Raw genomic sequence first — 12,599 nt, forward strand, 5'->3', positions numbered from 1 at the left:
GGACTTCCGATACTATGTTGAATAGCAGTGGTGATAGTGGACATCCCTGCCGCATTCCTGACCTTAGGGGGAAAGCTCTCAGTTTTTCCCCATTGAGAATGATATTCGCTGTAGGTTTTTCATAGATGGCTTTTATCATACTGAGGTATGTACCCTCTATCCCTATACTCTGAAGAGTTTTGATCAAGAAAGGATGCTGTACTTTGTCAAAAGCTTTTTCTGCATCTGTTGAGAGGATCATATGATTCTTCTTTCTTTTGTTAATGTATTGTATCACATTGATTGATTTGTGGATGTTGAACCAACCTTGCAGCCCAGGGATAAATCCCACTTGGTCTTGGTGAATAATCCTTTTAATGTACTGTTGGATCCTATTGGCTAGTATTTTGGTGAGAATTTTTGCATCCATGTTCATCAGGGATATTGGTCTGTAATTCTTCTTTTTGATGGGGTCTTTGTCTGGTTTTGGGATCAAGGTAATGCTGGCCTCATAAAATGAGTTTGGAAGTTTTCCTTCCATTTCTATTTTTTGGAACAGTTTCAGAAGAATAGGTATTAATTCTTCTTGAAATGTTTGGTAGAATTCCTCTGGGAAGCCATCTGGCCCTGGGCTTTTGTTTGTTGGGAGATTTTTGATGACTGCTTCAATTTCCTTAGTGGTTATATCTGTTCAGGTTTTCTATTTCATCCTGGTTCAGTTTTGGTAGTTGATACATCTCTAGGAATGCATCCATTTCTTCCAGGTTATCTAATTTGCTGGCATAGAGTTGCTCATAATATGTTCTTATAATTGTTTGTATTTCTTTGGTGTTGGTTGTGATCTCTCCTCTTTCATTCATGATTTTGTTGATTTGGGTCATTTCTCTTTTCTTTTTGATAAGTCTGGCCAGGGGTTTATCAATCTTGTTAATTCTTTCAAAGAACCAGCTCCTAGTTTCATTGATCTGTTCTACTGTTCTTTTAGTTTCTATTTCGTTGATTTCTGCTCTGATCTTTATTGTTTCTCTTCTCCTGCTGGGTTTAGGCTTTATTTGCTGTTCTTTCTCCAGCTCCTGTAGGTGGAGGGTTAGGTTGTGTACTTGAGACCTTTCTTGTTTCTTGAGAAAGGCTTGTATTGCTATATACTTTCCTCTTAGCACTGCCTTTGCTGCATCCCAAAGATTTTGAATAGTTGTGTTTTCATTTTCATTGGTTTCCATGTATTTTTTTAATTCTTCTTTAATTTCCTGGTTGACCCATTCATTCTTCAGTAGGATGCTCTTAGGCTCCATGTATTTGAGTTCTTTCCGACTTTCCTCTTGTGATTGAGTTCTAGTTTCAAAGCATTGTGGTCTGAAAATATGCAGGGAATGATCCCAATCTTTTGGTACCGGTTGAGACCTGATTTGTGACCTAGGATGTGATCTATTCTGGAGAATGTTCCATGGGCACTAGAGAAGAATGTGTATTCCATTGCTTTGGGGTGGAATTTTCTGAATATGTCTGGGAAGTCCATTTGGTCCAGTGTGTCATTTAAAGTCTTTATTTCCTTGCTGATCTTTCGCTTAGACGATCTGTCCATTTCAGTGAGGGGGGTGTTAAAGCCCCCCACTATTATTGTATTGTTGTCGATGTGTTTCTTTGCTTTTGTTATTAATTGCCTTATATAATTGGCTGCTTCCATGTTAGGGGCATAGATATTTACAACTGTTTGATCTTCTTGTTGGATAGATCCTTTAAGTATGATATAATGTCCTTCATCTCTTATTACAGTCTTTGGTTTAAAATCGTCTGATATAAGGATTGCCACCCCAGGTTGCTTTTGGTGTCCATTAGCATGGTAAATGCTTTTCCACCCCCTCACTTTCAATCTGGGGGTGTCTTTGGGTCTAAAATGAGTCTCTTGCAGACAGCATATCGATGGGTCTTGTTTTTTAATCCAGTCTGATAGCCTGTGTCTTTTGATTGGGGCATTTAGCCCATTTACATTCAGGGTAACTATTGAAAGATATGAATTTAGTGCCATTGTATTGCCTGTAAGGTGAGTGTTACCGTATATTATCTGTGTTCCTTTCTGGTCTATGTTGCTTTTAGGGTCTCTCTTTGCTTAGAGGACCCCTTTCAAGATTTCCTGTAGGGCTGGTTTTGTGTTTGCAAATTCCTTTAGTTTTTGTTTGTCCTGGAAGCTTTTTATCTCTCCTTCAATTTTCAATGACAGCCTAGCTGGATATAGTATTCTTGGCTGCATATTTTTCTCATTGAGTGCTCTGAATAGATCCTGCCAGTCCTTTCTGGCCTGCCAGGTCTCTGTGGATAGGTCTGTTGCCAATCTAATGTTTCTACCCTTGTAGGTTACAGATCTCTTCTCCCGAGCTGCTTTCAGGATTTTCTCTTTGTCTATGAGACTCGTAAGTTTTACTATTAGATGTCCGGGTGTTGACCTATTTTTATTGATTTTGAGAGAGGTTCTCTGTGCTTCCTGGATTTTCATGCCTGTTTCCTTCCCCAAATTAGGGAAGTTCTCTGCTAGAATTTCCTCCATTATACCTTCTGGCCCTCTCTCTCTTTCTTCTTCTTCTGGGATCCCAATTATTCTAATGTTGTTTCGTCTTATAGTATTGCTTATCTCTCGAATTCTGCCCTCGTGATCCAGTAGTTGTTTATCTCTCTTTTTTTCAGCTTATTTTCCATCATTTCATTTTCTATATCACTGATTCTCTCTTCTGCCTCATTTATTCTAGCAGTTAGCGCCCCCATTTTTGATTGCACCTCATTAATAGCCTTTTTGATTTCTACTTGGTTGGATTTTAGTTCTTTTACTTCTCCAGAAAGGGTTTCTCTAATAACTTCCATATTTTTTTCAAGCCCAGCTAGTATCTTTAAAGTGATGATTCTGAACTCTAGATCTGACATTGTACTAATGTCCGTATTGAGTAGGTCCCTGGCAGTCGGTACTACCTCTTGTTCTTTTTGTTGAAGTGATTTTTTCCGTCTTGTCATTTTGTGTAGAGGAGAATAGATTAATGAGAGAACAAAATGCTAGCAGAGTAACATGTCCCCAGAAAATATACTCTAAAGAATCACAAAAGACCTGAAACAGTGGAACAAGAAACGGAAAGAGAGAAAAAAGAAAAAGAACAAAAAAAAAAAAAGAAAAAGATAAAGATAAAAACAAAAACAAACAAAACAAAACAGCAACAACAAAAAAAACCCAGAATGTGATCACATATGTTCAGTCTGGTATATAGATCAGTGCCACACACGAGATTTGGGGTGTATTTTGGTCTTTTAGAAGAACGTGCCTCCCAAAATTTTAAAGAGAGAAAAACTTATATATGTAGAAAAATAAGGGTTGATATGATGAAGGGATGGAATATGACTGTAAAGATGGAAATTTTAAAAAAATTTATAAAAGGAATTGATAAGAAGTTGTTTGAAAAAAGAAAGAAGAGTTTTTAAAAAAAGAAAAAAAAAGGGTGGGAATGTGATCAGGCAGGGGGATAGAAAACACCATATACTAGAGATTTAGGGTATATTTTAATCTGTTAGAAGAAACTATCTCAAAATTTTAAAGAGAGAACAACTTATATATAAAAGCCAAAAATAAGGGTAACTACTATGAAGGGATAGAATATGACTCTAAAAATGAAAAATAAAATTTTTTTTTAAAAAAGGGATTGATATGATGTTGGTTGAAAAAGGGAAAAAGAAAAATTCAAAAAAAAGAAAAAAAGACAGTTAAAAAAAATTAACTTTGAAAGACTAAAGAATCATCATAAAAAAGCCATGAATTCTATGTGCAGTATTCCCCTACCGCTGGAGTTCTGCCGCTCTCATTGATCGGTAAACTTGGTCTTGGCTGGCTGTTCTCGCTGATCTTCTGGGGAGGGGCCTGTTGCCGTGGTTTTCAAATGTCTCTGCTGGAGGCGGAATTGCCCTGCCCTTACTTAGCCCTGGGCTAAGTAATCTGCTCGGGTTTGCTCTCCGGGGCTTTTGTTCCCTGCGAGCTTTCCGTACAGCTTTGGAGGCGGAGAGTGAAAATGGCGGCCTCTGAATCTCTGCCCCAGAGGAGCCGAGAACTCGGGCCCCGCTCCTCAGTGAGCCCCCAGAGAAAAGCAGTCACTCCCGTCTCCCCGGTCTCCGGCTGCACTCCGTGCTCACCCAGCCTGTGACCGCGCGTTTCTATCTCTGGCACCCGATCCCGGGTGGAGTCTCCAAACCCAGCAGATCCCTGCGGTGCACTCCCGCACGGCTCCTCCCGGGGAAGGAAGGTGAGTCTCCCCGGATCTGCCGCTTGTTTGGTCCCTGCTGGAGGAGCAGTGGCCCGACTGTGCCGCAGATCACGGTTTATGGCAACCCCGAGCTGAGAGCCCGCGCCTGGGCTCCGCCTCTGCAGCCGGCTTCCCTGCTCTGTTACCTGGGAGCTCTGCCACACTCAGGCACCCCTGGTCTTTCTGTGACCCCGAGGGTCCTGAGACCACACTGTCCCGGAGGGTTCCACCCCCGCTTAGCCACCAGAGTGACGTCCCTCGGCGGAGCAGACTTTAAAAAGTTCCGATTTTGTGCTCCGGGGCTCTATCACTTGCCAGAAGCGGCGGACGGAGGCCCCTCCTCCGCCGTCTATCCTCCCGAATATCGAATATCGCCTCGGATTCACTTCTCCGCACGTCCTACCTTCCAGAAAGTGGTCGCTTTTCTTATGAGAGAGTTGTTGCTCTTCTTTTCTTCAATCTCCTGTTGAGTTTGTAGGTGTTCAGAATGGTTTGATCCCTATCCAGCTGAATTCCTGAGAGGAGACAAAATCCAGGTCTGCTACTCCTCCGCCATCTTGCTCCGCCCCCACCCTCTGTCTTTTGATTGGAATGTTTGGTCCATTTTCATTCAGTGTAATTACTGATAAGTAGGTACCTATTGTCATTTTGTTACTTGTTTTATGGTTGTTTTTGTAGTTCTTCTCTGTTCCTTTCTTCTCTTGCTCTCTTCTCTCAAGATAAGTTGGTTTTCTTTAGTGATATACTTGGATTAGTTTCTCTATTATTTTTTTTTTTGCATATTACTGATTTTTGATTTGTGGTTACCATTTGGTTTGTATATAACATCTTCTGTATATAGCAGTGTATGTTAAGTTTGAACTCATTCTTTACAACTTTACTTTCCTTTACTTCATATCCTTTTATTTTGTGAGTTCCTTGACTGATTTTTATAAATATACTTATTTTTACTACTTTTGTGCTTCCTACTTTCTTTACTCTAGCTTATGGTCTTTCCTTTCCACTCAGAGTCCCCTATAACATTTCTTGCAGGGCTCGTTTAGTGGTAATGAATTCCTTTAACTTTTGTTTGTCGGGAAGAATCTTTATCTCACCTTCTATTCTGAAGGATGGCTTTGCTGGATAGAGTATTCTTGGCTGCAGCATTTTGAATATATCATGCCATGCCCTCTGGCTTGCAAGATTTTTATTGAAAAATCATCTGGTAGCCTTATGTGGTTTCCTTTATATGTAACTGCTTTCTTCTTCTGCTTTTAAAATTACCTATCACTTCTTTTCCCACCTTAACTACTGTGTATCTTGGTGTGGACCTCCTTGGGTGGATTTTATGTGGGGTGGGATCTCTGTGCCTAGGTTATCTGGATTTGTTTCCTTCCCCAGATTTGGGAGATTTACAACTATTATTTCTTCAAATAAATTTTCTGCCCGCTTTTCTTTCTCTTCTCCTTCTGTGATCCTATAAGGCAAATGTTATTACACTTGAAAAAATATATATATATATATTTTATTTATTTATTTATCTATCTATCTATCTATCTATCTATCTATCTATCTATCTATCTATCTATCTATTTATTTATCTATCCCCCCCCCCATCTGCTCAGCTTATTTTCTATTTTTCTGTTCTCCAGGTCACTGGTCCGATCTTCTGCTTTGTCTCTTCTACCTTTATTACATCTAGTGTATTTTTAAATTCATTTATGGTGCTCCTTATCTCTAATTGTTTTTTTTTTTTTTTTATCTCATTAAGTGTCAGAGATGTCTTTTACTCTTAAGTCTGGTGAGTATCTTTATGATCATTACTTTAAATTCTCTAACAGGCATATTACTTATCTCCATTTTGCTTTGGTCTCTTGCTGTGATTTTGTCTTACTCTTTTACTTGGGACATATTCCTCTGTCTCCTCATTTTGCCTAACTTCTGTATAGGTTTCTGTGTGTTAGGGGAGACAGCCACATCTGCACTTGCAACTAATGGCCTTATGAAGAAGAGGTCCGGTAGTTTCCTGCTATGTAGTATCCCCTTTTCACCAGAATCTGCCCCTTCAGGCGTGTCTCCTATGTGTGATGTATCTACCCTGCTGTTGTGGCTTTTTCCTTCAGTCCAGTCGTCTGCAATAGCTTTCTTGGCCTATTGTGGGCAGTGTCTACTCCCTGTGATGTCAGTGGGCCAGCCTGGAGATGCCATGGGCTTGACTTGAAACAGACCAGGCATTTGCCAGAGATATAGCACCAAACTGCAAGGCACTTTCCCTGGTTGTCTCCTGAGAAGCTTTCATTGGTAGGGGTGGGGCCTGAAGTCAGACCAGTTGTCTGCCTCTAGCCTACTACTGGTTCTCTGACTGGTATGGGTGTTTATCTTTCCTCTCTCAGGGGCATGCGTCACATTGAAGTGGTGCTGGCTACTCTACGGGCTGCTTTCACACTGCCAGGGCTGCAGCATCCTGTATGGGGTCTGGTCAAGAGTATATTGGAGAGGGTAGTTCCACTGAAACACAGCATAGGGAGGCAGGGTGGTGGTGCTAGCAAGTTTTGAGTGCTGCTGTTTTTTTGTAGGAGGGGCCCTGAAGGGGTTGGTCTGTGGAAGCTGATAATTTTAACTATTAAAACTACTAGTGCTAATAATAACTATGTTTATGGTTACAATTTATTAAACTCTAAGTGCAAGTGTTTATGCTCCACCAAACGCTATGGTGACACATCTTTAAGTTATCATCTTGTTTATTTATAAGGAAGCTGATGCTTAGAGAAATTAACCAATGTATTGTAAATCTTTGTGTTGAGATTTGAACCCAGGCCTACCTGACTCCTGAACTAGTACCTTTACTCTATTATCCTGCCTCTAAAAAAGACCTGATTATCCCTTTTCTAACAAGAGAAAATAAGACTAATCTGTATTACCCAGAATAAAGCTCATATCAGATGCCAAAACAAGTCGGTTAGCTTCTCTGACTCAAGGCTACAGAGAGAATCTGTAATTCTTGTCTACTTTTCACCCCAAAGTGTGACATTACTCTGGAGCCAGTGGACAGGCAAGTGATAATAATTGCCTACATGTCCATCTGCATGAGTGAGGCAGTGCTTCATGGAAGAATGCCTAAAAGGGTTCCTTTCCCTGAGAACCACCTGTCCCCCCAAAGTGAATAAAAAGAACAGCCTCTTTTCCCAACGAGAGAGATGACTGAGACAGAATATAGGGTTAAGAATTTTTTTCCTTTTTTTTGGTCTCATTTTAATGCCTTAAATATTTTCCTCAATAAAACACACACATACTTCAAATAGGAATTGAAGAAAAGTAGGTGAAAGAGAAGGGACAAAAAAGGAATTGTAAAAGAGCAAATAAGAACTTCCGCAGGAAGTCACCAAGAACTTTCAAGGTCTTCTGGTTATTTAGAGACAAAGGAGAAGGGTCTGGGCATGAGAAACTAGATGAGGTCAAGACATTAACAGTAAGAATAAATACCAGAATTTGGGGAAATATTAAGTATAATGTTTTCTGTGTTTAGCTGCTTAAAATTAAGTGACAGATTGTTTCTATTAAAGAATCTACAATCTGTAAAAAATAATGAACTATAATCAAAATAATTAAAGCAATCATGTGCATGGCACTTTACATGCTGTATTTCATATAATCTAAAAAGCAGCCTTAAAACATAGACTGTACTTTAATGCTTGTTTTATATTTGGAGAAACTGAGCCTTAAATGAGGTTAAGCAACTTGCTTAAGGACACCGCTAAGAAATTGACAAAACTGGAATTTAGAGCCAGGAACTTTGATTTCATAGACTGAACACTTATCTTCTATATTCAGTAGTCAACAAGTAATGCTGTTTTCATTTCTCTTTTCCTAATAAGGTTCTGATATAATTTTAGACAACTTTAAGCATTGTCCTAGCAATATATGCTGGCTGGGTTCTTAATAAGGAAAATAACCAATAACTCTCAGGAATAAAATGCTACATCAGTATCAAGTTAGTCAACCATTAGATGTTAGGGGTCTCTGTGCCCAGTACTATTTCAGAGTTTGATCTCATAGAAAGTATGAATGAATTCAATTCCAAAGTCAATTCTAAGTTGGAAAAAACTAAAAGGTTTTCTGAGCATGGGAGGTGCTTCCTGCTGGCCATGAATCCAAGAAGGAAAACTGGCAGGAGTGATATAAATATAACCAATGGTTTCAGCAGTGGAAATCAGTGTTTCCTCAATGTTGCATAAGCAACTGATAAAGAGCGTAGGGCCTGACTGTGACAACACAGATGCACCTTTGGCATTATCCTAAGTGAAATAAGCCAGTCACAAAGGTCAAATACTGCATGAATCCACTCTCAAAAGGCATCTAAAATAATCAAACTCCTAGAAGCAGAGAGTAGAATGGTGTTTGCCAGGGGAGGGGGAAATGGGGAGTTGTTATTCAATGGGTATAAAATTTTAGTCATGCAAGATGAGTTCTACAGATTTGCTATGCAACACTGTGCTTATAGTTAACAATACTTTATTGTGCATTTAAGATTTGTCAAGAGAGTAGATCTCATATTAAGTATTCTTACAACAATTAAAAAAGTTGCTCTTATGAATGCAGCATAACTTTGATATGACAAATATATTGCAAAGAAAGAAATAGACCAATATTATATATGAAAAAAAAAATGAGCATAGGGCTTGAGTAATTGCTAAACAGACATCCATAAGCCAAACCACATGTGTCACTATTCCCAGCAGTAACACTGAGTTCAACTTGGGAGTTAAGAAGTACAAACAAATTCCACATCCCTCCATATTGTTTTGTGGTGATGTCCTTGACGAGCTCATACCACTGACAGCTGCACAATTAACTACACACATAGGACTTCTTCTTTTGTTTTTTAATCAGAATGCTGTCATGTGAGGCATAAGAAAAATTATAAAGCCTTTAGATTCCTTCATTTCAAAAACAAATAAAATACTTACATTATTAACAGAAGAGCATACTGGTTTCGGTCCGTAAAATCTTTGGGAAAGGACAACTGTAAAGGAAGTTCTTTTAAAGAAAGAGCAAAATATTAAAGATGGAGAGTATTTTACATGTAAAACTATAAGATGCAGAGAATGTTGTTCTTAAATAACATAGCATGCACAAAACTTTACCATAGTCGTCAATATGAAGCATTTTAATTTCTGACTTTACTATCTTCTTCTTCAGGATAGCTTCCTTCAGCATGGAATTGCTTTCCAATATAAAATATTCTATAAATCAAAAAAGTTAATTTAAATAATTACTATATGTTGATCAGGAATCAGTACAACACAACAAATAATCAGTGATTATCATTTGGCAAGCACTGTGTTAGGCACTGATTAAACTCTCATAATTTCTCTCCTGGCTGGATTACTACAACAGTTTTCTAACTGAGCTTTCTTATTCCAGTGAAATGTTCTCTATTTGCCCTATTCTTGGAATTAGCATTTACATTTTCAAAATGCAAATCTGATCGTTACTACTCTGCTTAAGAATATTTAAAAGAATACAAACTTATCTAGCACCCAATAAGATAACATTTACCATTCTGGGATTCCAATACAAAATTATGAGGCATGTAAAAAATCAGGAAAATATTACCTATAATGAGTACAAAATATAATCAATAGAAATAATGTAAATGATATAATCGATTGGCAATACCATTTAAAAAGAGAATATAATTATATCCCATGTGTTTACTAAGGTGAAAAAAAATAGGCATGAGGATATTAAGGAGAAATATGAATGAAATTTTTTAAAAAGACACAAGTTAAAATACTAAAAATTAAAAACTGCAAAATCTGATATAAAGACAATCTAAGATGAAAAAGAGTAGATGGCATTAATAGCATTTTAGGTACTGTAAAATGATTAATGAATTTGAGAATATAGCAATGGCCAATTAAAAAAAATCAAAAAAATTGACAAAACATGAAACAAACATCAGTAACTTGCTGAAATTTTGATTGATATACTAAATCTATAAATTTATTGGGAGATTTGACATACTGAAAAAAGTGAGCCCTCTAATCCATAAGTATGTATGTATATCCACTGATTTCTCTCAATCTTGGGAGAAAGCAATCAGTCTTTCAACATTAAGACATTAAGTATGGTATCAGTTGTAGTAGTTCATCTAATTAAGAAATTTCCTTTCTAGTTATTATTAATATATTGTTGTGTTTACTGTTTTTCAATTTTATCAAATACTTCTAAATCCTCAGAGTTAACAGTAAAGTGAATTACATCGACTGCTGAATGTTACAGCAATCATGGATTCTTCAGGTAAACCCCATGTACTCATAATATATTATCCTTTTATAAATTGGTAGATTTTACTTGCTAGTACTTAGTGAACTTTGTATCTATATTCATTAGAAAAAAAATTAAAGATTTTTTTTTTTTAAGTAATCACTACATCTAACATGGGGCTCAAACTCATAACCTCAAGATCAAGAGTCTCACACTCTACCAACTGAGCCAAATAGGCACGTGCCACCCCCTTTTTTATTTTTATCCTTGTAAGGTTTATGCTGGATGTGGAATCTGGAATGTTGGCCTTATTTTTTCTGAGATTTTGTGTAAGTTTGGTATAAATATTATTGAATATTGCACAGAATTCACCAGTGAAGCTAACTGGAATTTTCTTTGTGGGAAGAATGTTAGTTGAAAAATTTTTTAGTAGATAATATTTATATAGTGTATTTCCTCCTGTCTGGTTGTTTAGCAATTAATGTCTTTTAAGAAATGTACCCACTTCATCAAAAATGTGAAATTCGCTACCATAAAATTACTTACAGTGTTCCATTACTATCATTCTAATGTGTGTAAGATCCATTATTAACATTTGCATTTCATTAATGAAAATAGTGTACAGTTTCTTTGATGACTCTATATAGAACTTTATAAATTTTATTGATCTTTAAAAAACTTTGCTTTTATATATTTTCTCTACTGCTAGTCCGTTTTCTTTGTCATTTATTTCCACTCTTTATTATTTCCTCCCTTTAACTTAATTTGCTCTTCTTTTTCTATCTATTTAAAGTGGAAGTTTAGATGATTGATTTTAAAGTTTTCCTTCTTTATTAAGCAAGATTTTAGAGCCGTAAAATTCTAGTCAGATTGTCAGGTATCTCCAAATATGAATTAGTTATATTTTCATTTTTCTGTGGCTCAAAGTATTTTCCTAAATTATTCTTTTATCTATGTATTATTTAGAACTGCAAGTCTGATAACAAAACATTCTCAGCATTTCTTCTGTATTCTTTATTTTCCCTTCACTTTTGAAGGCTGTTTTCTAAGATCATTTATTCCAGGTTGAAGATTATGTTTTCTTCTCCATCATCATTTAATTAATTAACTTTAATTCCAGTATACTTAATATACAGTATTATGTTAGTTACAGGCATGCAATATAATGATTCAGCAGTTATACAGTGCTCATCATGATAAGTGCACTCTTAATCCCCTTCTATTTCACCCACCCCACCTCCCACCCACTGTCCCTCTGGTAGCCATGTTTGTTTGTAGTTTTTGGTTTGTCTCTTTTTTCCCTTTGTTTTGTTTCTTAAACTCCACATATGAGTGAAGTCATATGGTATTAGTCTTTCTCTGACTGACTTCGCTTAGCATTATATTCTCTAGATCCATCCATGTTGTTGCAAATGGCAAGATTTCATTCTTTTTTATGGCTGAATAATATTCCATTGTGTGTGGGTATATCACATCCACTTTATCCATTCATCTATTGATGGACGCTTGGGCTGCTTCCATAATTTGGGTATTGTAAATAATGCTGCAATAAACGGGTGCATATAGCCTTTCAAATCAATGTTTTTGTATTCTTTGGGTAAATATCCAGTAGTGTGCTTACTGGATTGTATGGTAGTTGTCGTTTTAATTTTTTGAGGAACCTCCATACTGCTTTCCAGAGTGGCTGCAACAGTTTGCATTCCCATCAAAAGTGCATGAGGATTCCATTTTCTCCACACCCTTGCCAACACTTGCTGTTTCTTGTGTTGCTGATTTTAGCCATTCTGACAGGAGTGCAGTGATACTTCATTGTGGTTTTGATTGATTTGCATTTCTCTGATAATAAGTGATGTTGAACATCTTTTCATGTGTCTGTTGGCCATCTGAATGTCTTCTTTGGAGAAATGTCTGTTTATGTCTTCTGCCCAGTTTTTAAGATTGAATTGATTGATTGATTGATCTGACAGAGAGAGAATGAGCACAAACAGGGACATGGCAGGCAGAGGGAGAGAGAGAAGCAGGCTCCCCATGGACAAAGAGCCCAAACCCTGGGATCATGACTGGAGCCAAAGGCAGACGCCTAACCGACTGAGCCACCCA

At 37.3% G+C, this 12,599-nt stretch overlaps 1 protein-coding gene across 1 annotated transcript in view; it reads right to left on the reverse strand.

Annotated features, from left to right (window-relative positions):
- Window positions 1-12,599, reverse strand: part of DPP10 (dipeptidyl peptidase like 10) — a 131,447-nt gene that overhangs the window by 39,270 nt on the left and 79,578 nt on the right. Inside the window, exons 11-12 of the mRNA XM_064586433.1 lie at window positions 9,374-9,472; window positions 9,197-9,266 (exon numbers count right to left, since the gene is read on the reverse strand). Of these exons, the coding sequence (XP_064442503.1) occupies window positions 9,197-9,266; window positions 9,374-9,472 (169 nt within the window). The remainder of the gene's footprint in view (window positions 1-9,196; window positions 9,267-9,373; window positions 9,473-12,599) is intronic.

Source organism: Mirounga angustirostris, unplaced genomic scaffold, assembly GCF_029215605.1.
Source record: "Mirounga angustirostris isolate CCGP_5_RB_7025 unplaced genomic scaffold, mMirAng1.0.hap1 SCAF_3, whole genome shotgun sequence".
NCBI lineage: Eukaryota > Metazoa > Chordata > Mammalia > Carnivora > Phocidae > Mirounga > Mirounga angustirostris.